General features: G+C 44.1%; 1 protein-coding gene across 1 annotated transcript in view; it reads right to left on the reverse strand.

Annotated features, from left to right (window-relative positions):
• Positions 1-27,448, reverse strand: part of LOC137646837 (probable acyl-CoA dehydrogenase 6) — an 87,918-nt gene that overhangs the window by 45,055 nt on the left and 15,415 nt on the right. The window contains exons 2-5 of the mRNA XM_068379915.1: positions 20,489-20,609; positions 12,915-13,044; positions 6,049-6,323; positions 5,556-5,695 (exon numbers count right to left, since the gene is read on the reverse strand). Coding sequence (XP_068236016.1) covers positions 5,556-5,695; positions 6,049-6,323; positions 12,915-13,044; positions 20,489-20,609 — 666 coding nt within the window. The remainder of the gene's footprint in view (positions 1-5,555; positions 5,696-6,048; positions 6,324-12,914; positions 13,045-20,488; positions 20,610-27,448) is intronic.

Consider the following 27,448-nt stretch of genomic DNA (forward strand, 5'->3'; position numbering starts at 1 on the left):
CCCGAAGCTGTCTAGACTGTCTGGGTCGTACAGACAACTCCTTATCGGGTTGCTGAGGTTGCCGCACTGCGTCACAACAAGACACTTCTGCTGGTTGTTGAACGTCTTCCCAGTGACACACTGACTCCGTAAACAAAAAAATCCTCTAACAAGGACTAAGCTTGGACTGCATGTCTTGCAACACAGCTCAAGGTCTATGGGAGCAGGTGTGGTAACAGACGGGGTTAGCGACTGAAGTGGAACCATTACCCTCCCTGGAAGCATGCTATGCTTAAATAAAAGTCCATAGGAGGCTAAGCAGCTAAAGGCTCCTCTCCAAATGACAGAGTCCTCAAGGGAAAATCAGAAGGAGGGAGAATAGCACTTTCTCATCTACAGGAACCATATCCGAGAAAAGCTAAGTTCTCTCAGTGAGGGTTTCACTGGTGCAAAAGCAGCAGACTAGAAGGCAACGTTATGAAACTGCTTGACAGTCTAGCGAGTTGGCAACAACCAAAGATGTGTGACTGAGAAGCATGCGGTAAGGTATGCAGAGCATGCTGTATGCAGAGCATGCTGTATGTAGAGCATGCTGTAAGGTAAGCAGAGCATGTTGCATGGCGTGCGGCTTATGCTGCATGGGATGAGGCTCATGCTGCATGGGATGAGGCTCATGCTGCATGGTATGAGGCTCATGCTGCATGGTATGAGACTCATGCTGCATGGGATGAGGCTCAAGCTGCAAGGGATGAGGCTTATGCCGCATGCGTTGAGGAGGATGCTGCATAGTATGAGGCTCCTGCCTCATGGGTTGAGGCGGTTGCCGCATAGCATGAGGCTCCTGCCTCATGGTTTGAGGAGGATGCCGCATAGCATGAGGCTCCTCATAAGCATGAGGCTGCCTCATGGGTAGAGGAGGATGTCGCATAGCATGAGGCTCCTGCCTCATGGGTTGAGGAGGATGCCGCATAGCATGAGGCTCCTGCCTCATGGTTTGAGGAGGATGCCGCATAGCATGAGGCTCCTGTGAGGTTCCTGCCTCAAGAGTTGCGTCTGCCTCAAGGGTTGAGGAGGTAGCTGCGCAGAGAGAGGCTCATGCTGTGAAGAATGCGGTTGCTGCATGCGTTGAGGCGGCTGCCTCATAGCATGAGGTTCCTCAAGAGTAGAGGCTCTTGCCTCAAGAGTTGAGGTTCTTGCCTCAAGAGTTGAGGTTCTTGCCTCAAGAGTGGAGGTGGCTGCCGCAAGAGTTGAGGTTGCTGCCTCAAGGATGGTGGAGGTTGCCGCAACGCAAGAGGTTGCTGCATAGCGCTGGTATCTGGCAACTCCCAATGCGGCAGCTCACGCGTGGAGGTAGGTTGAGGAACCTCAACATCATACGTCTGGCAGGGTGGACTGCGCAGAGGTGGAGTTGAGGTTGCTGCCTCGAGGATGGTGGAGGTTGTCGCACCGCAAGAGGTAGCTGCCTCGAGGATGGAGGAGGTAGTCGCAACGCATGAGGCTCCTACCTCAAGGGTAGAGGAGGTTGCTGCAAAGCATAAGGCTCCTGCCTCAAGTGTTGAGGAGGTTGCCGCGTGGCAAGAGGCTCCTGCCTCAAGGAAAGTGGAGGTTGCTGCACAGAGCTGGTATCTGGCAACTCCCAATGCGGCAGCTCACGCATGGAGGTAGCTTGAGGAACCTCAACATCATACGTCTGGCAGGCTGGACTGCGTAGAGGTGGAGGAGCGCTCGCAGGAGGAGGTGTGTTAACCTTCTCTGCCTGAAACTCCTGCATCAACACCGCAAGCTGAGACTGCATTGTCAGCAGCATAGACCACTAGAGTTTAAGAAAGACAACAACAAACGGAGCTACTGTCCGTTGAAACTGAGGGTCTAAAACAGCTGGTGCGGTAACAGACGGAGTTACTGTCTGTTGCGATACCACCTTGCCTCTCTGGGAGGTGTGCAGTTGTCGTACTGCAGCAAGTCCGAACTGACCCAGTGCTAATGGCACCACCTAGGAGTTGGACTTGCGCGGAAGGGACCGACTTGCACTTAAAAGCTGCAAGATTTGGTCCATGGTTTCTGCGAGAAACCTCTTCCGCAGACGAGGAATAAATGGGCTCTCTCGTCTTTGTGTGGGTGGGGTGATCACGTCGGCTACGTGAGTTGGTTACACCCGAAACCACGGAGGGAAACGTCTGTTCGTCGATCAAGGCCTGCTGAACCCATAAGTCCTTCGACATTACTTCTCCCCTGGGCTTGGGAGCTTGTAAGAGGTCCCAGACTAGGCGAACAACTGGCACGAACAGACGAACCCTCGAACGCAACACTGTAACACTTTGCGCTTATCACTTTATCACTTTTGATTTTCTGTTTGCACTTATTTCACTGAACTCGAAACTTTAAGTGGTTTGTACCTGAAACACGCAATTCTATCCTTCATTAAAAGTTAGTAATTGCGAAAACAGTATTACAATGTAACAGAAAAACATAATGAAAGATAAATAATTCAGTGGCTGGAAAAGAGACTAAACACTAGATCAAATAAACTACGTTTAAAATCTCTCACCGCATAAAGTCTGAGAACAAGAATAAAACTCTAGAAACGTTTACCTTCTTCCCCTAAAGAGACTAGGGAGAAGAGCAAAAACGATAACAACGTTACCCGCTTGAACGAAACGTTTATCCTCCTCTCTCTCCCTCCGTCTCTATCTCTCTCTCTCTCTCTCTTGACTTAGCACCTGAGAGAAGAGCCCAATTATATATATCGTTAAAACATATTATTGTTAAAGGAAAAAAACTGAAAGGTTTCCCAAATAAAAAGTTCCTTTATTAGAATTAAAACCATTTAAACTAAGAAAGAATGAACAAAACGCTAGAATCGGTTTACTCTTACTGCAACGTGACACCGTGATAGACTCTCTCTCTATCGTAACGATAGAGCGCAAGTTGAACGTTCTGAACGTCAACAACTGCAGAGACAAAACAAAACGTTAGTTCAACTTTGAAAACAGTACAAGACTATCAAAGAAATTCTTTCAAAAACATTAAAATAGCATAATACAGTGATACCTCGGTAGTCGAACGACTCTATACTCGAACAATTCGGAGTTCGACCAAAATTTTCGAGAAATTTTTGCTGCGGTGCTCGACCAAAAATTCGGTACTCGACCAGCCGAACACGTGACGACCGCATGGGCTTTGTGATGATCGCGCCATCTCGGCCACTCTCGCTTGTTCGGGAAGCATCAGTTCTCTCGAGAGCGTCACTCAGACAACGCGCGATCAGCATTCGTTGTGATTTAGTGATTTTCAGTGCTTTTAATTGCTTTTTTAGCTTTCATAATGAGTCCCAAGAAAGTAATGGGTGTTAAGGGGAAGGAGAAGAGGAAAACAGTGCGAACAACGATCGAGTTGAAGAAGGAAATTATAGCGAAATATGAGAATGGTGTACGAGTGTCCGATTTAGCGGTAGAATACGGAATGGCGAAGTCGACCATTTCTACGTTTTTAAAGCATAAAGAAATGATTAAGAAGGCGAATGTTGCAACGGGAGTTACGGCGGTAACTAAGCAAAGGCCACAAGTGATTGAGGAGATGGAAAAGTTGCTTTTAATATTTATTAAAGAAAAACAGTTGGCCGGGGAAAGTGTTAGTGAAGCGTTCATTTGTGAAAAAGCGTTGCATATCTATGAAGAATTAGTGAAGAAAAGTCCGAGTACCAGTGAAAGTGATTCATTTACATTTAAAGCGAGCAGGGGTTGGTTTGAAAAGTTTCGTAATAGAACAGGTATTCGTAATAGAACAGGTATTCATCATTTTCGAAGAATACTGCAGAGGAGGAAGAAACAATTAACAATAGACCAGTTTTTCACAAAAGAAAAGAAAGCTGCTACATCAAAGCCTGTTTCTCCTCCAAAGAAGAGACAAAGAAGAGAAGAAACCCCTGAAATAGATCTGCCCACCCTTTCATTGGAGAGAGAAACAACTCCTGAAGGAGAACTACCCCGCCACATCATGGAAGGGGACTCTCCTTCCAAGCAGTAACCTCCCCCTTCCATCCTCTCCACATCCATCCCTGTATGCCATCGAACCGCTGCTCAAAGGTATGTTCACTACAGTACAGAAAATGGTTTAAAATTGTTTTATTTTAGTACAGTAAATGGTTTAAAATTGTTTTATAGGATTTTCTGACCAATTTCATACACATTTAGATAATTATTGTTGTTTAGGTACACGTTTTATTAATATTTTGGGCCTGTTCGAGTGCTTGGGAACGGAATAGAATATATACCATTATTTCTTATGGGGAAAAAAAATTCGGTACTCGAACAAATCGGAGGTCGAACACGGATCTCGAACGGATTATGGTCGAGTACCGAGGTATCACTGTATGTTAACAGGTAAAAACGAAATGACGGGCTCAATGTTAATTAACTTCGGTTCCAAGAAAAGACCGCCTACTATTAGGAAAGGTCGAATATAAACAAATATAAAAATTAATTTTAATAAGTTTATAATAAAAGGAAGTTAATCAAAGAGGCCTATAAAAGGCGGAGAGATATAAAATAAATCTATAACTTTGTTAAGCAAAATTAAGAGAGTCTATACTCTCTTCGACACCAACACTTCCGTCTAAGGGAAGGGTCGGCCATTTAAAAGTGAAAGAGAGTTCATACTCTCTTCGTACCAAAATTAAATCAAAAATTAAATCAAATTAATTCCAAAAACTTGCTAAGCTAATGATATAGCTTCCTGAATAGCGAAGGCTAAACTCTAGAGCAAATACATCACCAAATCGTGAGCAATAACTCCAGAATCAACAGCGTATCCATGTAGGTCTAGCCGGAGGCACGACAGAGGAAAAATTGAGGTGGTGTTTACAAGAAGTACTGGAGTACCTGACCACAGATGGCGCTGTGGTGTTCACCCCCACCTGTATAGCGATCGCTGGCGTATCCCGACCGTAGATTTCTGTCGGCAACAGAGTTGACAGCTACATGATTGTCGGGTAAGATTAATATTGAAAATTATAGTTTAAATGGTTTATCAAAGTAAACTAGACAAGTAATCTAGACCAGGTTTGTAACTTTAACCTCATTGCATTACTTTTATTGAGATTTATCCCTCTCTTTTCTTCAATTGTGCCCTGCCACCAAAGTGTAGGGGAGTCAGCAATATAAACATCAGGTTAAATTCAAAGAAATATTTAGAATTTTAATACTGTATGATAATAAAATTACTTATTTCTAGTCTCTCCAGATGTTCATATCTATGCCCACCCTCCTATCCACCGACTCATTAGTAACAAGCGGAGAAATAATATAGACTTTGAAACTGAAAATTATTCAGTACTTCCTAATGTGACAAACTGGGCTTTCTACCACTTACTTCTAGAGGACTCTACTTCTACGTTAAGGGAATATACAGGTTAATGTGAAAGAGAATTGGAAAACTTTAAAATTTCTAAAATTTCATGGGTGTGTGTTGATAAACCAAGCTTCTGGAGAAGCAATATGAACATCAGGTGAGTATAGAAATAAGAAATTTTATTAGACTTCTAATATTCAAAGAATTATCAAAATCATAATGCTTACCCCAAGCATTTGATAAATAAATCCTTTGCCTTCTTCCCCAATAATATGTTTTGCAGGGACACGAACTTCGTCAAAGAAAATTTGACCCGTATCAGAGCTCCGCATACCTAGTTTATCAATTAGTTTTGTTAGATGAACACCTGAAAATGAAAATCTTGAGGATTATAAATTCTCATGTACTGTCTCCATATCAAATCCCAGTACAAAAATTTGTTACTATATTTAACAATGTATAGTTTCTTTCTAATATTCTTTCCTTAAAATCTCTGTGATATGCTGCATATGCAACAAAATCTAATTACGCCATGATCAATACGAATTTCAATTACATGGCTTATCTTTATAACTCTACTTTAAGGTTTTACTAGTTTCAAGTGTACATATACTGCACAACCTGCCTTCATACCAATTGTATAAATGTTGAAAACAGTCAACAATTCAATATTATATCATGTATGTTTTTAAAAATGCTTATGCAGTTAAAACCTCTAACCTGGTAAATTCATGGGAACCATAACAAGAGACTTATTCTTATGAGGATGTCCCTGACTTGTGTTACAGAGTAAACACATCCAGTCGGCAGACCAAGAATTTGTAATCCAGAGTTTCTGGCCGTTGATGATCAGGTCATCTCCTTGGCGGCGTGCAGTGGTCATAAGGCCAGCAACATCAGACCCTGCATTAGGCTCACTGATCCCCAAGCAACCAACTACATCTCCAGTAATACTTGGAACCAAGAACTCTCTTTTTAGGTAGTCGCTTCCAAAGCTGAAACATATCAAGTTACGTGAAGTTCTTTTATAAATAAAACCGAGGGAATTTGGATATCTAAACAACACTACTTTGACATCTAACCCTTTTACCCCCAGGCTCTTTGGAAATTTCCAACCCTTAACCCCCAAGGAGTTATTTTTCCCCCAGAACATTTTGCAGTATATATTTTCTAAATTGCTCTAACAGCCTTAATTTTCGTCATAGAGAGGTCAGGTTGGTCTCATTCTCTTGGAAAATGCCTGAATTTTCTCAAAAAATTATCAAAAATATGAAAAAAAAATTTTTTTATAGCATTTTTTTGCAAGGACGTACCGGTACGTCCATGGGGGTAAAGGGATGAGTTTTGTGAAACGTACCAGTACGTCCTTTGGGGGTAAAAGGGTTAACTTATCATTTGAGAACTGCTGATGTCCAACTCATACACCTATGCCAACAAGATATACTGTAATAATAGCCTTATTGTTAGCTTGTTTGGTTATATGATACTGAAGAACAGTTCTTCTTATGCCCAGTATTATACAGTATTCTGGTTTTCAAACTATTGAAAAAGCACAAATACCTTAAGAATGTACAGTAGATTTTTCCCAGAACAACATCACAAATTTTTAAGTAATTTGTATTTTTCCTAACATACTTACCTAGAACTACCTTCTTAGGAGTTACTGGTTAACTCTACCTAACCGACCAGCTTTTTGTATAGTTTATCTCCCTCTTCCCGTTTTCTACGGGGTCAACCTCTGGCAGTGTGGTACATGCCCCAAGGCGACCCCGGGGTCAGGCAGCGTGCTAGCTCAGGTCGAAAGGCCAGTAAGTTTCTGGTCGCGACGCGATAAACATCTCGCCGCGCTCTCTCTTACCTTGTGCGACCCACGTGTCGTGCTTACCGCGTGTTACCCACGTGTTTTCATTTTCACTTTCCCGTTCATCCTTGTGTCTCTTGGTGTGTTAGCTTTGTGTTATGTAGCATCCTCGTCGTTGCCCTGGGCCTGTGGCTGGGAAGTCTTGTGGGGCTTTCCTCTCCAAGCCTGAGGTTGATCCTCACTCCCTGTGCTTCACGTGTAGGGGGAAAGCGTGTTCCCCTACCTCTACGTGCCCGGAGTGTGCTGATTGGACTGAGATCCAGTGGGTGCGCTTCGGGACGAAGAAGAAGAAGGCAGCTAAGAAGATGCCTAAAGATTCCAGCATTTCTTCGCCTGCAGGTTCGCCAGACGAATCGGCAGACCGTAGCGCCCGCCCTTCTTCCCCTACCCAGCGTAGGGGACGAGGTAAGTCCGTTGCGGGGAAGAGGCCCATTGCCCTTCCCCAAGTCTGATTTTCCTGTGGGGGATGTGTCCAGTGTGGGGCAGGCATGTGTGGGGCCTGAGTGGAGTGCAGAAGTGTGGGTAGGAGGCGAGGGCCTGGTGCCCGCAGGTCCCGTCGCCTCGGAAGATCCTATGTGGGGTAGGCCGAGTGCCGATACTTCCCCTGCCTCGTGGCGTGTTTCGTGTGCTTCAACCGCCGGGGGAGACACAGAGAAAGGTAGTTCGTCGTCTTCGGACCCCGCCACGTGGGTGAAACCTAGGACTCCCTTCAGGTCTCCCGTTAGAGAGGAGGTAGATCAATGGCTCTGTAAAGGGCTCGTGGGGAAGCCTCCGGCTCCCTCGGCTACGCTACCCCCCGTGTTTCTGCAACCGCCCGCACCTAAGAAACGACGTGATTTTCCCCCAACGGTCTTGGACGTGTCGGCCGGTCAGAGAGCTCCGTCCTCATCCTCGTCGTCGTCATCGGACTCTTCGTCTTCTTCGTCATCAGAGGACAAAGACAGGAACCTTAACAAAAGGAAGAGGGAGAAATCCCGCAAGAAGAAAAAGTCTCGTTCTCGCTCGAGGCATGGTATGATCTCCAATGACCAGGCAGCGTATGACAGGCAAACATCATTACCAGAACATGATGAGGAGTGGTAAAGAACAGCTTTGGAGTCAGAAGCGAGAAAATCATGAGCAAACTATCTTACAGCTGTGTTGAAAGCTCAAGACAAGAAACTACAGCCCTGGCAGGTACCTTTTCCTTAAGTAACAATTTTTCTGCATGACACCCCGCGGTTAGTTTTTTTTAGTTCTGTCTCTCAAATGTTATGCTTTTAGATGGCTTTAACTTCTACTAAAGATCACAAACTATGTTGGAGTCTATTCTCATGAACTTTTTCTAGTCTGATTCATAACCATCTTGCCGTTCATGTAAAATAGTCTCATGCTTTCCTCTTGCAGTTCTTATAAGTAACCACTTCTTATAGGATTCTTTTTTTACACACATTTCCTTGTTTTAGCTAAGTGTAACAATTCTAATCTTGCATAGTGAAGTTTTCTTTATTTTCATTTTAATATTGTTAACCGCTATGTAAATGATAACTTGCTGCACTGGACTGAAAACTTCCAAATAATTTCAGAGCCCTAAGTAAGACAGAGTTTGGAACCTGTGTGTAGACAGGATTAAAACTTTTTCTGCCAATCTCTACCTAGTGAAAGCGTAAAGAGACCATGATGTTAACAGTAGCTCTAGTAACACTATTTGTTGCCAGAGTCATGCCTTCAGTTTTTATGCTTCTGACATCACTGCTGCTCATTCCTGCAACCCATTATTGTCTGGTAATGAGTTTGCCTGTCAGGCACTGCCTTATTGTATGGACACACCCTAACACAAGGTACTGTGCACACCATGCCACTGACTTATTTCCCTTTGAAAAGCCACTAAGGGGATCATCTGCTTTGAAAACCATTGAAATCTTACTTGACCATCATGAATATTTACATATTTAAGAGAATTTTCATAATAACCCAGGACTCTCCACAAAATTGGCCGGTGCACACTACCAAAAGGGTTTTTCATAATCCATAGTCATCAAAAGAGGATTTCTATATTCTACACAATGCTATATAACATCCTGAAATGAAAATTTTGTTGGTACAACAACCTTTACTAAATACTGCTTGTTCATCTCTCAGCTTTTCACCAATCTTTCTCTCTAGTCTCTTTAGAATATGCATACTACTGTATATATATTCACGACAACTGACATAGATGTGTGATGCCTCTATAATTATTGCAATCAATTGTCTTTTTCTTTTTTGGCCAACAATCCTAGCTCCCATTCATAAGGTTTAGCCTCTTCAGGCCACATTTTACAAAATAATCTTGTGAGTATTTTGGGGATCACTTAATTTTCGGTCAATATCATCTCGGCAGTGTTCCCATCATATCCAGGGGCTTTCCATCTCCTAATGCTAGCTTCGACTTCAGGTATGACCTCACTAAAGTTTTCCATCCAACGTTGCCTTTCTTAATTTTCTGTTGTTATAACAGATTCATCTCTCTTTTTGATGGGTATATTCTTCTTCTTTGCCTGCATAGAAATTTCATTAATAATTCTATGAGCAATTCTTACACCATAACCACTCCCTGAATTCATAGATTTGTCAGCCTTATCTCTGCTTTTATGTCTAAATATACTCTCCAGTCATTCCTGGCTTTCCTTTTGACCTCACTATCAATACTGGAATACTTAGCAGGCTCTACCCTGTAATTTTCATTATTTCCTCAACTGCTTTCAACAATCAATTTCTGTCTTTGTCTCCTTTTTTATAGTATTCCAAGTATCATTTGATATCCATGGCTTTCTCCTTGTAGTTGGATGTCGCAAAACTGACTTCATACTTCACTAATTGTCTGCTATTTGTCTCTTAAAGCCTCTAAGACTGCAAACTGATTCCTACATTCAATTGTTAATGTTTCTCTGTGCTGATCTAGAAGCTTAGTTGTATCAAAAGGTATTCTATCTGCATTTCTGCTGGGTGCTTTCAGTTTTAATTTCAATGTGGTAATGAGGAACCAGTGATCACTACCAATATCTGCACCTCTATAGCTTCTTACATTTCTCTCTTTATTGATAGCTATGGGATCTATTTGATTTTTGTAATTGCCACATGGTGAAGTCCATGTACATTTGTGGATGTCCTTGTGCTGGAAGAGTAACTCCAATGGCAAGATTGTTTGTTGAACAAAAACTTATGAAAAGTGCTCCATATACATTTGCAACTTTGCCAAGACCCTCAACACCCATCGCATTCTCTATACCTCGATTATTCCATTCTACTTAAGCATTGACATCTCTAGTCCCAACTATCATATCTCTCTCTGGGATTTCAACTACTGTATTACACTGCAGTTCTTCATAGTATTTCTCTTACCTTTCTTCAGGGGAATCATTTGTTGGTGCATAGCAAACTATAATACTTATATAGCATTGCTTTGATTTAAACCGTGCAAATAACAATTTATTTACAGCTCTCCACTCAGTTAATGCTTTTTCTACTCTTGGTGTTATCAACATTCCTACCCCTTCTCTTCAAACTCCATCTGTTCTTCCTGCATAGATATATATATATTGCCTTGGTCTAATATTTCATTACCAATCCCTTTAAATGTGTTTCATTTAGGGCTAATAAATCCAAATTATATTTATAAATTCATACTCCACTTGCTGTAACTTTCCAGTCCGATTTTTGGGTCCAACATTCCAATTATCAATTTTTAATCTTGCTATAGTATTTATACCGGGAGAATCTTAAAACCCTGCTACGCCCAGGACTAGGGGTCATTCTGTCACCTTCTCTTTCCATTGACTGACTAAATGCATAGAGGATTCATTGGCTAGAGTCATCAAAGGATAGCTAGTTCCTTGTGATGTGCAGTACCTATCTAACGAAGGCAAGTGACCCCTGGCAGTCCATATTAATTCCAGTAAGATCATCAGCCAGGGATCAGGAGTAGAAGCAGAAGAGATAACTTGTCTATCACCTTAAATCCAATCATACATCACCCTGCTGCCAGTAACTTCATCGAGATTAAAAGAGGCATTTCCTCCACACCCAAAGTTCTCGTTACTCCACCAGATTGCTCATCCACTTATATAACTACTGGAAAATATGGATTGCAAAGATATACCGCCTAGATATTAATCTGTAATTTTGAAAGTAATGAAGAAAATCTTACCAGAGACTCGAGCAATTCATCACACCTTCAAAAAGAGTTTTGATATTTTTTTTTTAATACTTTCTGGCTGATGTTTAAACAATCTTACCTAAGTTGCCATGTCTGTTACAATGGATAAGTCCTATGAAAGTTCTTAGGCTTACAGTTGAGTCTCCTAGCCCAGAAACAAATTAATGGATGGTGTCCAGTGTCCATGTAGCTTTGATTTATTTGCCCAGCTCTCAGGGGCAATTCACAGCATTTTTATGCAGTGCAGCTAGAGTGTGGTCGACATCCTAGAATCAGGCAGTCTGCGTGCTACGTCCGGCTGCAGTCCGCAACCCACTACAACGAAACTTACCGGTTGCAAAGGAATACGGACAGTTTGAAATTTTCAGGCCACGAAAGTACATATTGCAAATACGTAATTTTTTATCTAATAGGCTATACGGTTCTTGTATCGAGAATGACTAAATCTGCGAAGAGAGAACCTGCGAATAACGAAAGCAGAATGTAGCATGCTTATGCATACTGTAGTACAGTACCACTAATTGGCAAGCGAACAAGTGAGGTGTCGAACAATTGAGATGTTCATGTAAGAATGTGCAACTGCTATCATAGGAGGTGGCACTCTCTTAGAAGCACCAAGAATGTAATAGCATCCTGCAGCATATTAGCTCCCTAATGGGCGAACGCAAAGTAGCATGTAATCTTGCCATCTCTTTCTGCATCCTTTGTGAAGGATTGGGCAATATAGTTGCTCCCACAGGGAGAGAAACATTAGGAATCACTTTTATGTAACTCCTATCGATAGGTCTTAAAGGACTAATCGTCAAAAAAAGAAAAGGGGGAAAAGAAGTGGTAGCCTTTTTTCCTGACCGACAGTGCGCTCTAAGATCAATGAATGCAACGATCCACTCTTGGAACTAGGAAATAAAAGTGAGGCAGAGGTGAAGGAATAACCAAGTTCTCCATCTATCGACGGTGAGCAATGGCGGTTCATTGAAAGTTACGATGAAATCATTATCACTACTACATATCAACAAGGGAATAAACAGCAACAGGAAGATGTTAACAGGAACAAAAAGTGTTTACTGTACCTGTATCAGCAGATTACACAGAAACTGTCAGTCAGCTACAGTTATCAATAAAATTATAAAACCTTTTGCCTTCCTTAAATTCCCTTACATACAAAAATCTGCTAACCATACACTAGAATGAAATGCTTATCATACACCAGAAGAAAAAAGTTGAAACGGCCAGTTGATGGCACTTGGTATACGCCTAAACTCTAGCAGCTAAAAACAAAGTGGATACTCTTGTGCACTTCCCCACTACCTGTCATTAACTACCAACACCTTGTTACAGATTTTAATAGATGAATTGCCAGCCAAGCTGAAAGTATATCCTATTAGAGACAAGGTTTTGTATTGCATTGGAACAAACCATATCACATCAAACTTGCCTTTACCAGAAACAGTGGGATTCACACCTTTTAAGCAACTTGATCTTAATGAAAACCATGTCAAAATAAAAAATATTTCATATTTATGCTAAAAATAATAAAATTAGGAATACCTAGCAAGAGCTGGTGTTGCAACATCTGTCTGCACCCCAACTCCCATTACAACTCCTAAAGCCTTGGCATATCCCATTGCTTCTGAAAATGCAGTTTGATACTTGTAGTCTAATCCAAGGCCTCCATATTCTGTAAATAATTTAAATAAAACATATTGTACTGTATAGTTCACACAGTCTTGTCAAACTTTCTACTATTTTGTATATACTGTAGTTGAAATGTAATGTGTTTAGCTAACAAGTCTTACATAACCACACCATACTTGCTAGTCTGTACATGAATGCATATTCTTGAACAAAATAAAGAACCCTTTCCCCCGAAGGAGATATATGTTTGAAATCTTATACCTGTAAGAAATTGGCATAAATTTGCACACCATATTTACATTATTTCTATAAAGTATTTAAATTTTATACATAGTGTGCTCAAAGACGCTTCTAGTTCAAGGATACTGTATATCAAAAATTACACAAACATTGTAATTATCTTTTACTGTAGTAGTATAATTGTACAGGAGTTGTTAGTAGGCAAATTCATTGAATTGAAAAGTACCATATGAGACTGTAAATCTATGTACTGTACTGTACAGTGAGTATTCTTATATGGTGATTAGGTGTTGGACAAAAGTTTACCCATATACAGTAAAAAGACCTGCATCTGAATATAATTGTATGCACGTATTGGTAGTAAAAGACAATTCATTATAATAAAGAAAATAGCTTCTGCTAAAAATGTTATTTTTATTAATAAAATAAATTTTTGAATATACTTACCCGATAATCATGTAGCTGTCAACTCCGTTGCCCGACAGAATTCTATGGAGGGATACGCCAGCTATCACAATACTAGAAGGGGGTGTATTTACCAGCGCCACCTGTGGCCAGGTACTCAAGTACTTCTTGTTGACACCTCCTCAATTATTCCTCGGTCCACTGGTTCTCTATGGGGAGGAAGGGAGGGTCGATTAAATCATGATTATCGGGTAAGTATATTCAAAAATTTATTTTATTAATAAAAATAACATTTTTCAATATTAAACTTACCCGATAATCATGTAGCTGATTCACACCCAGGGGGGTGGGTGAAAACCAGTGTACAAGATTAAAGGATAGCTAAGTATCCCATATTTCATATAATCAGTTATCCACAATAACAATGAAATAATAAGTACCTGGTAAGGAAGACGACTTGAACCGTTACTCTGCCTTTAATAAGATCGTCTTCCTTACTGAGCGCAGCGTTCCTCTTGGGAGGCTGAATCAACTCAAAGGTGCTAAAGTATACAGGGCTGCAACCCATACTAAAGGACCTCATCACAACCTTTAACCTTGGCGCTTCTCAAGAAAGAATTGACCACCCGCCAAATCAACAAGGATGTGGAAGGCTTCTTAGCCGACCGTACAACCCATAAAAAGTATTCAAGAGAAAGGTTAAAAAGTTATGGGATTATGGGAATGTAGTGGCTGAGCCCTCGCCTACTACTGCATTCGTTGCTACGAATGGACCCAGGGTGTAGCAGTACTCGTAAAGAGACTGGACATCTTTGAGATAGAATGATGCGAACACTGACTTGTTTCTCCAATAGGTTGCATCCATAACACTCTGCAGAGAACGGTTCTGTTTGAAGGCCACTGAAGTAGCCACAGCTCTCACTTCATGTGTCCTTACCTTCAGCAAAGCAAGGTCTTCTTCCTTCAGATGAGAATTTGCTTCTCTAATCAGAAGCCTGATGTAGTAAGAAACTGAGTTCTTAGACATTGGTAGAGAAGGCTTCTTGATAGCACACCATAAGGCTTCTGATTGTCCTCGTAATGGTTTTGACCTTCTTAGATAGTACTTAAGAGCTCTAACTGGGCAAAGTACTCTCTCCAGTTCGTTCCCCACCATGTTGGACAGGCTTGGGATCTCGAACGACTTAGGCCAAGGACGGGAAGGAAGCTCGTTTTTAGCCAAAAAACCGAGCTGCAAGGAACATGTAGCCGTTTCAGATGTGAAACCTATGTTCCTGCTGAAGGCGTGGATCTCACTTACTCTTTTACCTGTTGCTAAGCACACGAGGAAAAGAGTTTTTAATGTGAGGTCCTTAAAAGAGGCTGATTGGAGCGGTTCAAATCCTGATGACATTAGGAACCTTAGGACCACGTCTAGATTCCAGCCTGGAGTGGACAACCGACGTTCCTTTGAGGTCTCAAAAGACCTAAGGAGGTCCTGTAGATCTTTGTTGGAGGAAAGATCCAAGCCTCTGTGGCGGAAAACCGCTGCCAACAAACTTCTGTAACCCTTGATCGTAGGAGCTGATAGGGATCTTACGTTCCTTAGATGTAACAGGAAGTCAGCAATCTGGGTTACATTGGTACTGGTTGAGGAAAACTGCATTGGCCTTGCACCAGCTTCGGAAGACTTCCCATTAAGACTGATAGACTCTGAGAGTGGATGTCGTCCTTGCTCTGGCAATCGCTCTGGCTGCCTCCTTCGAAAAGCCCCTAGCTCTTGAGAGTCTTTCGATAGTCTGAAGGCAGTCAGACGAAGAGCGTGGAGGTTGGGTGTACCTTCTTTACGTGAGGTTGACGCAGAAGGTCCACTCTAGGAGGAAGAGTCCTGGGAACGTCGACCAGCCATTGCAGTACCTCAGTGAACCATTCTCTCGCGGGCCAGAGGGGAGCAACCAACGTCAGCCGTGTCCCTTTGTGAGAGGCGAACTTCTGAAGTACCCTGTTGACAATCTTGAACGGCGGGAATGCATACAGGTTGAGATGGGACCAATCCAGCAGAAAGGCATCCACGCGAACTGCTGCTGGGTCTGGAATCGGAGAACAATACAAGAGGAGCCTCTTGGTCATCGAGGTAGCGAATAGATCTATGGTTGGCTGACCCCACAGGGCCCAAAGTCTGCTGCAAACATTCTTGTGAAGGGTCCACTCTGTGGGGAAGACCTGACCCTTCCGGCTGAGGCGATCTGCCATGACATTCATATCGCCCTGAATGAGCCTCGTTACCAGCGTGAGCTTTCGATCTTTTGACCAAATGAGGAGGTCCCTTGCGATCTCGAACAACTTCCTCGAATGAGTCCCTCCCTGCTTGGAGATGTAAGCCAAGGCTGTGGTGTAGTCGGAGTTCACCTCCACCACCTTGTTAAGCTGGAGGGACTTGAAGTTTATCAAGGCCAAATGAACTGCCAACAACTCCTTGCAATAGATGTGAAGTGTCCTTTGCTCCTGATTCCATGTTCCCGAGCATTCCTGTTCGTCCAGTGTCGCACCCCAGCCCGTGTCCGATGCGTCCGAGAAGAGACGGTGGTCGGAGGTCTGAACAGCCAAAGGTAGACCTTCCTTGAGAAGAATGCTGTTCTTCCACCACGTTAGAGTAGACCTCATCTCTTCGGAAACAGGAACTGAGCCCGTCTCTAGCGTCATGTCCTTTATCCAGTGAGCAGCTAGATGATACTGAAGGGGGCGGAGGTGGAGTCTCCTTAACTCGATGAACAGGGCCAGCGATGAAAGTGTCCCTGTTAGACTCATCCACTGCCTGACTAAGCATCGGTTCCTTCTCAGCATGCTCTGGATGCATTCTAGGGCTTGGAAGATCCTTGGGGCCGACGGACAAGTCCGAAAAGCTCGACTCTGAAGATCCATACCCAAGGAGACAATGGTCTGGGATGGAACGAGCTGAGACTCCTCAAAATTGACCAGGAGGCCCAGTTCCTTGGTCAGATCCAGGTCCATTTGAAAATCTCCAGATAGCGACGACTTGAGGGAGCTCTTAAAAGCCAGTCTTCTGACGGAGCCGGACACAAGATCATGATACTGCTGCACAGTCTGTAAACTGTCAATCATGGGCAAGCGAGGAAGTACAGTGACAACCCGAATCTGTCTAGACTGTCTGGGTCGTACAGACAACTCCTTAACGGGTTGCTGAGGTTGCCGCACTGCGTCACAACAAGTCCCTTCTGTTGGTTGTTGAACGTCTTCCCCGTGACACATTGACTCCGTAAACAAAAAATCCTCTAACAAGGACTAAGCTTGGACTGCATGTCATGCAACACAGCTCAAGGTCTATGGGAGCAGGTGTGGTAACAGACGGGATTAGCGGCTGAAGTGTAACCATTACCTTCCCTGTAAGCATGTTATGCTTAAATAAAAGTCCATAAGAGGTTATGCAGCTAAAGGCTCCCTCCAAATGACAGAGTCCTCAAGGGAATATCAGAAGGAGGGAGAAAAGAACTTTCTCATCTACAGGGACCTTATCCTAGAAAAGCTAAGTTCTCTGAGTGAGAGTTCACTGGTGCAAAGCAGCAGACTAGAAGGCAACGTTATGAAACTGCTTGACAGTCTAGTGAGTTGGCAACAACCCAAGATGTGTTGAGAAGCATGCGGTAAGGTATGCAGAGCATGATGTATGCAGAGTATGCTGTATGCAGAGCATGCTGTATGTAGAGCATGTTGAATGCAGAGCATGCTGAAAGCAGAGCATGCTGTATGCAGAGCATGTTGTATGCAGAGCATGCTGAATGCAGAGCATGCTGAATGCTGAGCATGAAGTAAGCAGAGCCTGCTGTAAGCAGAGCCTGCTGAAAGGAAAGCAGAGCGTGTGCATGGCGTTTAACATTTCTCAGAAATTCCATGACCAGTGCTAGAGTGCTTTATGCATGCTTGCATGGAGTTTAAACCATGGTATGCTGAACAGCAGAGTCAGAACGAGCTGGAACAACAATAGTGTGGTTTCCTCTTCAAGACTCCGATGAGGGAACACCTGAGGCTCAGTCTGCCAAGGCTGAATAAAAGACAAGCAGAAGGAAGGCGCATGGGTGGAGGAGGCTGACTCCTAGCATGAGTGGTTGAACCCAAGGGTTGCGCTTGCTGAGCGGTTGGCGGAAGCGGAGTAGCAAGTTCCAGTTCCTGTGGTGTGAGCGGAGCGCGATGAGGAAGAGGCTGCGCAGAACAAGGTAAATGTCTCGCAAGCTGAGGCTCCTGAGGCGCAAGGCTAAGGTGTTGTGGTGCTTGCCTTATGGAGGGTTGAGCTCGCTGCAGCAAGAGCTGAGGAAACTGACTCATGGACGGGAGAGGTTGTTGTACCTCAACCGAGTGTTGCATCACTGGTGGAGCAGCAAGTGGAGGCGGAGGAAGAGAGGTATAATCCTCCTGATCCCAATGTAAAGGTTGCCTTAAGAAAGGCGGAGGCTGAACACCACAGGGAACAGCAAACTCAGCACGTGTCTCAACATCGTACGCCTGGCAGGTGGAACTGCTGGCAGGTGGTACTGCGATCAGGCGGAGCGAGTGTAGGTGGAGGGAGTGTAGGCGGAGGCGGAGGAGCAACACTCTCAGCCCGACACTCACGCATCAAGTCCGAAAGCTGTGCTTGCATGGACTGTAGTAGAGTCCACAACATCATACGCCTGGCAGATGGTACTGTGATCAGGCGGAGCGAGTGTAGGAGGAGGGAGTGTAGGCGGAGGCGGAGGAGCAACACTCTCAGCCCGACACTCACTCATCAAGTCCGAAAGCTGTGCTTGCATGGACTGTAGTAGAGTCCACAACATCGTACGCCTGGCAGATGGTACTGTGATCAGGCGGAGCGAGTGTAGGAGGAGGGAGTGTAGGCGGAGGCGGAGGAGCAACACTCTCAGCCCGACACTCACTCATCAAGTCCGAAAGCTGTGCTTGCATGGACTGTAGTAGAGTTCACAACATCGTACGCCTGGCAGATGGTGCTGCGACCAGGCGGAGCAGGTGCAGGCTGGGCGAGCACAGGCGGAGCAGGTGCAGGCTGGGCGAGCACAGGCGGAGCAGGTGCAGGCTGGGCGAGCACAGGCGGAGCAGGTGCAGGCTGGGCTAGCACAGGCGGAGCGAGAACAGGTGGAGGGAGTGTAGGCGGAGGAGGAGGTGCAACACTCTCAGCCCGACACTCACGCATCAAGACCGAAAGTTGTGACTGTATGGATGCACTCGGGTTGTGAACTTTAACTTCGTACGTCTGGCATAGGTCTGGACTTAACGTTTAAGAAGTCTTGAGACCTGAGACCAGCGTTACTCTGCCTTTATTTTCTCCCCTAATCTCTTCTGCAGACGAGCAAAATAAGGGCTCAATCGTCTGCGGGTGGGAGTGACGGTCTCGGTAAGACACGCCCACAACCACCGAGAATACTTCTGTGCGCCGATCAAGGCCTGCTGAACCCTTATGCCCTTCGACATTGCTTCTCCCCTGGGCTTGGGAGCTTGCAAGAGGTCCCGGACTGGGAGGACGACTGGCGCGCACAAAAGTACCCTCACGCACTAATCACTTATCACTTTGATTTCTGTTTGCACTTATTTCACTGAACTCGAAACTTTAAGTGGTTTGTACCTGAAATACGCAATTCTATCCTTTCTCAAAGTTAGTAATTGCGACAACAGAATTACAATGTAACAGAAAAATCTAATGAAAGATAATTCAGTGGTTGGAAAGAGACTAAACACTAGATCACTCTAGAAACGTTTAGTTTCTTCCCCTAAAGAGACTAGGGAGAAGAGCAAAAAACGATAACGACGTTACTCGTACGCCTGGCAGGCTTGAATGAAACGTTTATCCTCTTTCTCCCTCCGTCTCTATCTCTCTCTCTCTCTCTCTCTCTTGACTTAGAACCTGAGAGAAGAGCCCAATCATATATATCGTTAAAACATATTATTGTTAAAGGAAAAAACTGAAAAGTTCCTTTATTAGGATCAAAACCATTAAGTTAAGAAAGAATGAACAAAACGCTAGACACGGTTACTCTTACTGCAACGTGAAACCGTGAACATTCTTTCTCTATCGTAACGATAGAGTGCAAGTTGAACGTTCTGAACGTCAACAACTGCAGAGACAAAACAAAACGTTAGTTCAACTTTGAAAACAGTACGAGACTATCAAAGAAATTCTTTCAAAAACATTAAAAAAGCATAATATGTTAACAGGTAAAACCGAAATGACGGGCTCAAAGTTAATTAACTTCGGTAAAAGACCGCCTACTATTAGGAAGGTCGAATATAAACAAATATAAAAATTAATTTTAATGAGTTTATAATAAAAGGAAGTTAATCGAAGAGGCCTATAAGAGGCGGAGAGATATAAAATAAATCTATAACTTTTGTTAAGCAAAATTAAGAAAGAGAGTCTATACTCTCTTAGACACCAACACTTCCGTCTAAGGGAAGGGTCGGCCATTGAAAGGTGAACGAGAGTTCATACTCTCTCGTCACCAAAATTAATCAAATTAATTCCAAAAGCTAACTAAGCTAATATAGAAGTTTCCAGTAAAGCGACAGCCGAAATCAAAGAGAAATACTTCACCAAAGTCGTGAAAATACTCCAAGAACATAAGCGTATCCCAGAACGTCTTGCCGGAAGCACGACAGAGGAATAATTGAGGAGGTGTCAACAAGAAGTACTTGAGTACCTGGCCACAGGTGGCGCTGGTAAATACACCCCCTTCTAGTATTGTGATAGCTGGCGTATCCCTCCATAGAATTCTGTCGGGCAACGGAGTTGACAGCTACATGATTATCGGGTAAGTTTAATATTGAAAATTAGTCATGTTTTGAACTTGTCAACTCACCAACAGGTTTAGTTATTCCAAGCAGACCAGCATCACCAAATTTCTTCATGATTTTGTGGGCTGGCCATCGTCCACTTTCCTCCCATTCATCAACATAAGGATTTATCTCAGTGTCAACAATCTGTCAGAATAAATTACTAAATTAAAAATAAACCAAACATATAAATATGCATTAGAATGCCTGTTCATGTGCAGTATTTAAACTTTTACGTGCTATTCAACAATGAAACTACCACTGACTAACTTCAGATTTAGAACTCTCACAATTCTTCAAATTAATATGGGGCTAATGAATTTACTGAACAGGATATTTAAAATCTTATAGGACTGTACAGGTATTTACTGTCGTCGATTTATAGAATAAATCTTGTATCAATATTGGAGCTGTAGTTAATCCAGAGGAGTTGTCAGTTTCAGAGCTTTATAACTGCCATCTAAACAGTCTTATACTTCACAGCAATAAACAAATAAAAACACTAACATAGAACTATAAATCTTTCTATTTCATCTGGTACAACCTTTTACACTGCCTTTAAAATATCCTATACACTATTGTACTGTATACTACATATGAAAGACTGCTAGCTATAGAATTCAAATCACCATCATGATGTATTACAGTATTTACACTAGAATCTCTATGTTTTGAGCCCAATCACATGCTCAAGTCCCCTTCTGTATTGCTAATTGTTCTAACTGACTAGGAGGGGGAGGGCTACTCAGCCGTAGATCCCCATAACCTGCCCTGAGATGCTGTAGCTCTTCCTTTCCATACATGACTTGGAGGGGGGGGGGGAGAGCTACTCATGCGTAGATCCCCATAACCTGCGCTGGGATGCTGTATATCTTATTGTTCTAACTGACTGGGAGCGGGAAAGCTACTCAGCCCTAGATCTCGATAACCTACCCTGAGATGCTGTAGCTCTTCCTTTCCATACATGACTGGGAGGGGGAGAGCTAATTATGCTTAAATCTCCATAACCTGCACTGGGATACTGTATCGCTAGCTGTTCTAACTGACTGGGAGGGGGAGAGCTACTCAGCCCTAGATCCCCATAACCTGCCCTGAGATGCTGTAGCTCTTCCTTTCCATAGGTGACTGGGAGTGGAAGAGCTACTCACGCTTAGATCCCCATAACCTGCACTGGGATGCTGTATCGCTTAGTGTTCTAACTGACTGGGAGGTAGAGGGCTACTCAGCCCTGAATCCCCATAACCTGCCCAGAGATACTGTAGCTCTTCCTTTCCATACTAGACTTGGAAGGGGGGGGAGCTACTCATGCTTAGATCCCCATAACCTGCACTGGGATGTTGTATATCTTATCGTTCTAACTGACTAGAACAGGGAGAACTACTCAGCCATAGACGCCCATAACCTGCCCTGAGATGCTGTAGCTCTTCCTTTCCATATGTGACTGGGAGGGGGAGAGCTACTCACGTTTAGATCCCCATACCCTGCACTGGGATGCTGTATCGCTTATTGTTCTAAATGGCAGAGAGGTAGAGGGCTACTAACCCCTGATCCCCATAACCTGCCCAGGGACTGTAGCACTTATTGTCCATATTTGACTTGGAGGTGGGGAGAGCTACTCAACCCTGGAGCCCTCCAACCTTCACTGGGATACTGTATTGCTTAAAATTTTTTTTAATAAATCATCTATGTAATCTGAACCTAAATTCTAGACACACTATCAGTATCGAAAATTTCCATTTCAATAAATTAGGACTAAATTACTAAATTCTGATAGGTAGTAGGTTGGCCAGGGCACTAGCCACCCACCTGTTGAGATACTACCGCTAGAGAGTTATGGGGTCTTTTGACTCGCCAGACAGTACTACATTGGATCCTTCTCTCTGGTTACGGTTCATTTTCCCTTTGCCTACACACACACACACTGAATAGTCTGGCCTATTCTTTACACATTTTCCTCTGTCCTCATACACTTGACAACACTGAGGTTACCAAACAATTCTTCTTCTCTCGAGGGGTTAACTACTGCACTGTAGTTGTTCAGTGGCCACTTTCCCCTTGGTAAGGGTAGAAGAGACTCTTTAGCTATGGTAAATAACTCTTCTAGGAGAAGGACAATTCAAAATCAAACCATTGTTCTCTAGTTTTGGGCAGTGCCATATCCTCTGTACCATGGTCTTCCACTGTCTTGGGTTAGAGTTCTCTTGCTTGAGGGTACACTCAGGCACACTATTCTATCCTATTTCTCTTCCTCTTGTTTTGTTAAAGTTTTATATAGTTTATATAGATATTTATTTTGATGTTACTCTTCCTAAGATGATTTTATTTTTCCTTATTTCCTTTCCTCACTGGTCTATTTTTCCAGTTGGAGCCCCTGGGCTTATAGCATTCTGCTTTTCCAACTAGGGTTGTAGCTTAGCAAGTAATAATAATAATAATAAAATGATTTAGATGTATCATCGAGTACTGTATCTTCATTTCATGCGACTATGGATGGATTTGTGAAATTTTGGCCTTATGGCCCCACACTGCACTTGGGGAGGCCAAGGTGCTAATTGGAGGAAAAACCCTTTAGTTGCACTAAGAGATTTTGGATAGAAAGACGGAAGAAAGGAAGTGGGAACAGGTGAAAAATTGGACTAGAATGGGGGAGCAACTCTGGGTTAAAGGGATACTACTAAGACCTTTTAGTAATACCTTCAGTCCACTGTGTGAGGTGCACAGGTAGCACTTTCCCCTTATGGGGTCATGTGACTATGGTTAGGTTACAAGGGTGTTTCCAAATTTTGCCCTTCTCAAAAACCAAGCTCATACATACCACCCAATCTTCAGGAAATTTTAATGAGGTATTAATTGCCAAAACTAATTCTTTTTAAGACATAGTACTAATAAATGTATGGGAAGATTGGATGTGATTTTCTGATAAAACCCACAGTATTGATACTACACTTTCCCAATAAAATAAATTTACTTTACATCTTTCAAACTGATTGTGTCTTGTATTTCTAACCATTTTAGTCAGTGCAAACCACAAAACTCTCTATTTCTCCATCTCCAAAAAGTACAAGTATTATGGAAGGACCATAAATTCTCTATTTTTCCATCCCAATACAGTATGTTAGGACCATACAGTAATCGGAAACCAGAGTTTTTTGTATGTGGTAACCAATAAACATGTCTATTATATCTATCAGTAATGGCAGATGTGTATTAATACCATAATTTGTTGGAAAAATGCATAGTTTAAAGGTTTAAAGGCTACTCATGAATGGCAGAGACAATGCTTAAGAGACTGACCATCAATACAAATGATCAGCACCTAAGGCCCCTCTCCACCCAAGCTAGGACCAAGGAGGGTTGGCAATGGCTGCTGATGACTCAGCAGATAGACCTATAGGCTCCCTCACAACTCTTCCATCTTTAACTCAAAAGAACGGTGAGGTTGCGGCAACCAAAGGAACTACTGAGTTTGAGCGGGACTCGAACCCCAGTCTGGGGATCACCAGGCAAGAATGTTACCAACAGACCACCAGTAACTACTTTTTTGGGCTCAAGCCATGGCGTCCTGATGGAAGGTTCCTTTTTGGTAGCTTCCTTGGGTATAAAACTACTAAGATATTCCCAGAGAATTTAACCACAGGTTATCACAGAATTCTAACTTCTGGAGCGAGTATCCCAAAGGTTTCCCTTTAAGACATCGTATATCAACAGGGGACGCATGTCTGAACGCGCCACATAGCTATCTTCACCCCGAACAGAGTTAATGCTTCGGTGTGTAAGGGTTGAGAATAGCTGGGAGCCGCTCCACAGCCAATCTCACTCGTGGCTACTACTGATACTCGAGACGTAAACAAACGGGCGCCATTGCTCAAATGACGTCACGCCCGTCTTCATCCTTTGTTTAGTAGCTTGCCCTACTTAGATGGATTTTCCCTGTGCTTCATTTATCGATTTGCATCTACGTTATGTCGCTACCTTCAGCCTCACCATCTTCTGGAAAGTTGAGTACAAGGTTCCAGTATTGTTTAGTTAAGCTCTGGCCGTAAAGTAAATATTACTTTCCGAGATAATTGCTGTTTTGTGGCAGAGCTGTGCCTCTACCGGACCCGCCATTTTATGGCGTCGTTGTTGTTATGCATGCCTTATTTAGTTAGCCACAACAACGCTTCCGGCCTTATTTACTAATCGAATACATTAGTTTATTTAGTCTTCATAGCTAGGAACTTTTATATCGTGTTTCGACGCTTTTTATCGGTCATCGATTGACCTCATACCAGTCGGCTACTATAGCCCCCAGGCCAGAGCGCCTGTACATAAGTGTTCATGCATGATTTTATTAGTGATCCTAGGCTAAGTTATGAAGATAGTGGCATTATTTTACAATACTTTCGACCGTGATGCAATGTTTTTTCGCCTTCAGGGACCATATAGGGGATAGGTTAGTTAGTGTCTCTTTCTAACCTAACCTACTTGTAGGACCCCTATATGCTTCCTTCATCCCCTGCCTTGGCATTCCCTCTAATTAGCCTTGATTCCCTTTCTGAGTAAAGGGATCAAGTGTCTAATGGAGTATTTATCGCCTCTCAGTCCTCCCTATGGGAATGAACCCCCCTTAGGGTTGCGTCCGAGAGTGAGGTTAGGCTAGCCCTACCTCTATGGCTAGGATTAGTCTATGACTATCCTGCGATAGCGATATGTCTTCTAAATTTCCTAGTTCAGGACTATTAGCCCTGATCTAGGTTAGGTTAGGAAGGTTTCTCTGTTCCCTGCTGAAACTGTACCCATGCACCGTTTCAGCCGGTCTGCCTTATCTTAGGTTAGGGAGTGTCCTCCCTTTCCCTAGTGGCCGCTCTGGTACAGAAACCCTTCCTTGGAAGACTTCTCTCTACTCCCCTCCCCACCTATCTCTTGTATAGCCTAGCCTATGCTTAGGTTAGTCTATACCCATCTGTCCCCTGTCCTACAACTCCTCCTTAGGGTGGAGTAGTAGGGCTACCCGAGCTTCCCTGTGCAGTCCGCTCTGGTACATATACCCTTCATAGTGTCCTATGGGGTTAGTCTCTAGATGTGTTCTGCATATGGGGGGCTCCCCTCTTTGGGTGTCCCCTAGCCCTCCCTTGGGCTACCTAGCTCCCGGTCCTCAGTGACCCCTGCTCCTGGATGATAGAGCCTGTCTCTATCATGGGTACACCCTCTCAGGGGGGGGACGTCCGGAGTCCATGACTGAACTTCCTGCATCCCTCCCCCCCCCTGTCTCTCTCACTATCCGGGTGCTGGTCTCTTGCCGCCTCCACTGTCGGCGATACCCGCCTCCTTCCTTGGTGACTCTCCCTACCCTTGCCGCCAGCCCCCTGTGTGCCGGGGGACTGCCGACTGCCGCCGGCTCCTACCGGCGGCTCTCCTCCCTCCTAGCTTGTCGTCCGCTCGCCGGTCGGCCGCCGGAGTGCCGGCATCTATTGCCGGCAACCCGGTTCCGCTATAACATTGTCCCAGTCACCAAACCGGCATCCTCCGACTGCCGGAGCCGCCGCTCCCCTGCCGGCGTGCCGCCGTTGTACCGGCGGCCGCCACCCTGGTATACCCTTGACTTACATTTTGTCTGTCTTAATGCCAGAAACTCTGTCGGAGCGACCTCCGGCATGCCGGCGGCTTGCCGGAAACCCCCGGAGGCGTCAAGAATACTTGCACCCTCTTCTTCTAGCTATCATATGATACTGATAGCCCTATACCGCAAACAGATGGGCTGTTTCCACTATTAAGATCAATACCTTGGTACTGTTCTGTTAGGGATCATGCTGTCTCTTTGCATTCTTCTAAATTCCAGCATGCTGCGTGCATCTTAGCACGGCTGGTTGCCGGAAGCAGTTACCTTAAAAGGAGGCCCTCTAGCCCCTAGTTTGGGACCGAATGATCTCGGTCCCAATCTTACCCTTGGTTTTTCCACGGAATTCCATTGCCATATGGAACTCTAAGGAATACTATCCGGTGCCTTCGGTCTCTCGGATTATCCAAGGACAAAGCTTACGGTAACCAGCCGGGCGAGATGCATGGAGTATGTTCTCCTTTACTATTTCAATCTCTATGCATCACACCCTTCATTAAGTTAAAATTAATAATTAATATTAACTTAGTTTAAGAGCCATTCTTATGACTCCCCCATACTCATTTTCTCTTTCTTCCACAGGAGGAGCAGATGAAGTGTGACTTCGCCTTCTGCGCTGTGAAACGCCCGCAGTTTTACGGGCATACGGCTTGCAGGACTCACGCCCCTTGTGCCGACAAGAAAGGGGATCTGAAGTTTTGGAATCCACTGAACTGTACGGTCTGCCAGGCTCACCTAGTTGACGCCTTCCATAACCCTCCCTCAGCGGAGGTCAGAGACATTTCTCGTGAAAAGCTACGCAAGTGGGTGCGTGGCTTCCAGAAAAATGCCACCGGACCTTACCTGGCCACCGAAGAATTGAGGTCACTCCTGTTCCCTAAGGCCTCCCCTGATTCAGTGGTACCCAAAGACGTGATTCCCATTGTCCAACTTACAGTGGAACCTGATGTTGTCATGGCTCAGTCCATGCATGAGTGCCGCCTGGATTCCGGAGATGACGAACAGATGTCGGATGTCTCGGAAGACACGGAGAAGACGCTTATGGCTCAAGGAGCCGAAGATGACGAAGACAAGGTGGAATACGCCGAGTCGGAGCAAGAGGTCGCTCCTCCTTCCATCCCCGCTCCTACTCCTACACCGACGGAAGTGTCTATTCCGTCTACCTCCTCGACCCCGGATCCCTCTTCTTCCACTCAAGAAATGATCCGACTGATTAGAGCCGTCATGGACGACAGGTTGAAGGAGAATCAGGAGTTCATCAGGTCCATGATGGGATCCAGAGAACCGAAGAGGATTTCGGTTAAGGATCTCCCCGCTTGCTCACATGCCAACCCGTGGAGGTATGCTGAGCATATGGTTATCGCGACCGGCAGGATCTTCGTCAGCG

This window comes from Palaemon carinicauda, chromosome 9, assembly GCF_036898095.1.
Source record: "Palaemon carinicauda isolate YSFRI2023 chromosome 9, ASM3689809v2, whole genome shotgun sequence".
In the NCBI taxonomy this organism is placed as follows: domain Eukaryota; kingdom Metazoa; phylum Arthropoda; class Malacostraca; order Decapoda; family Palaemonidae; genus Palaemon; species Palaemon carinicauda.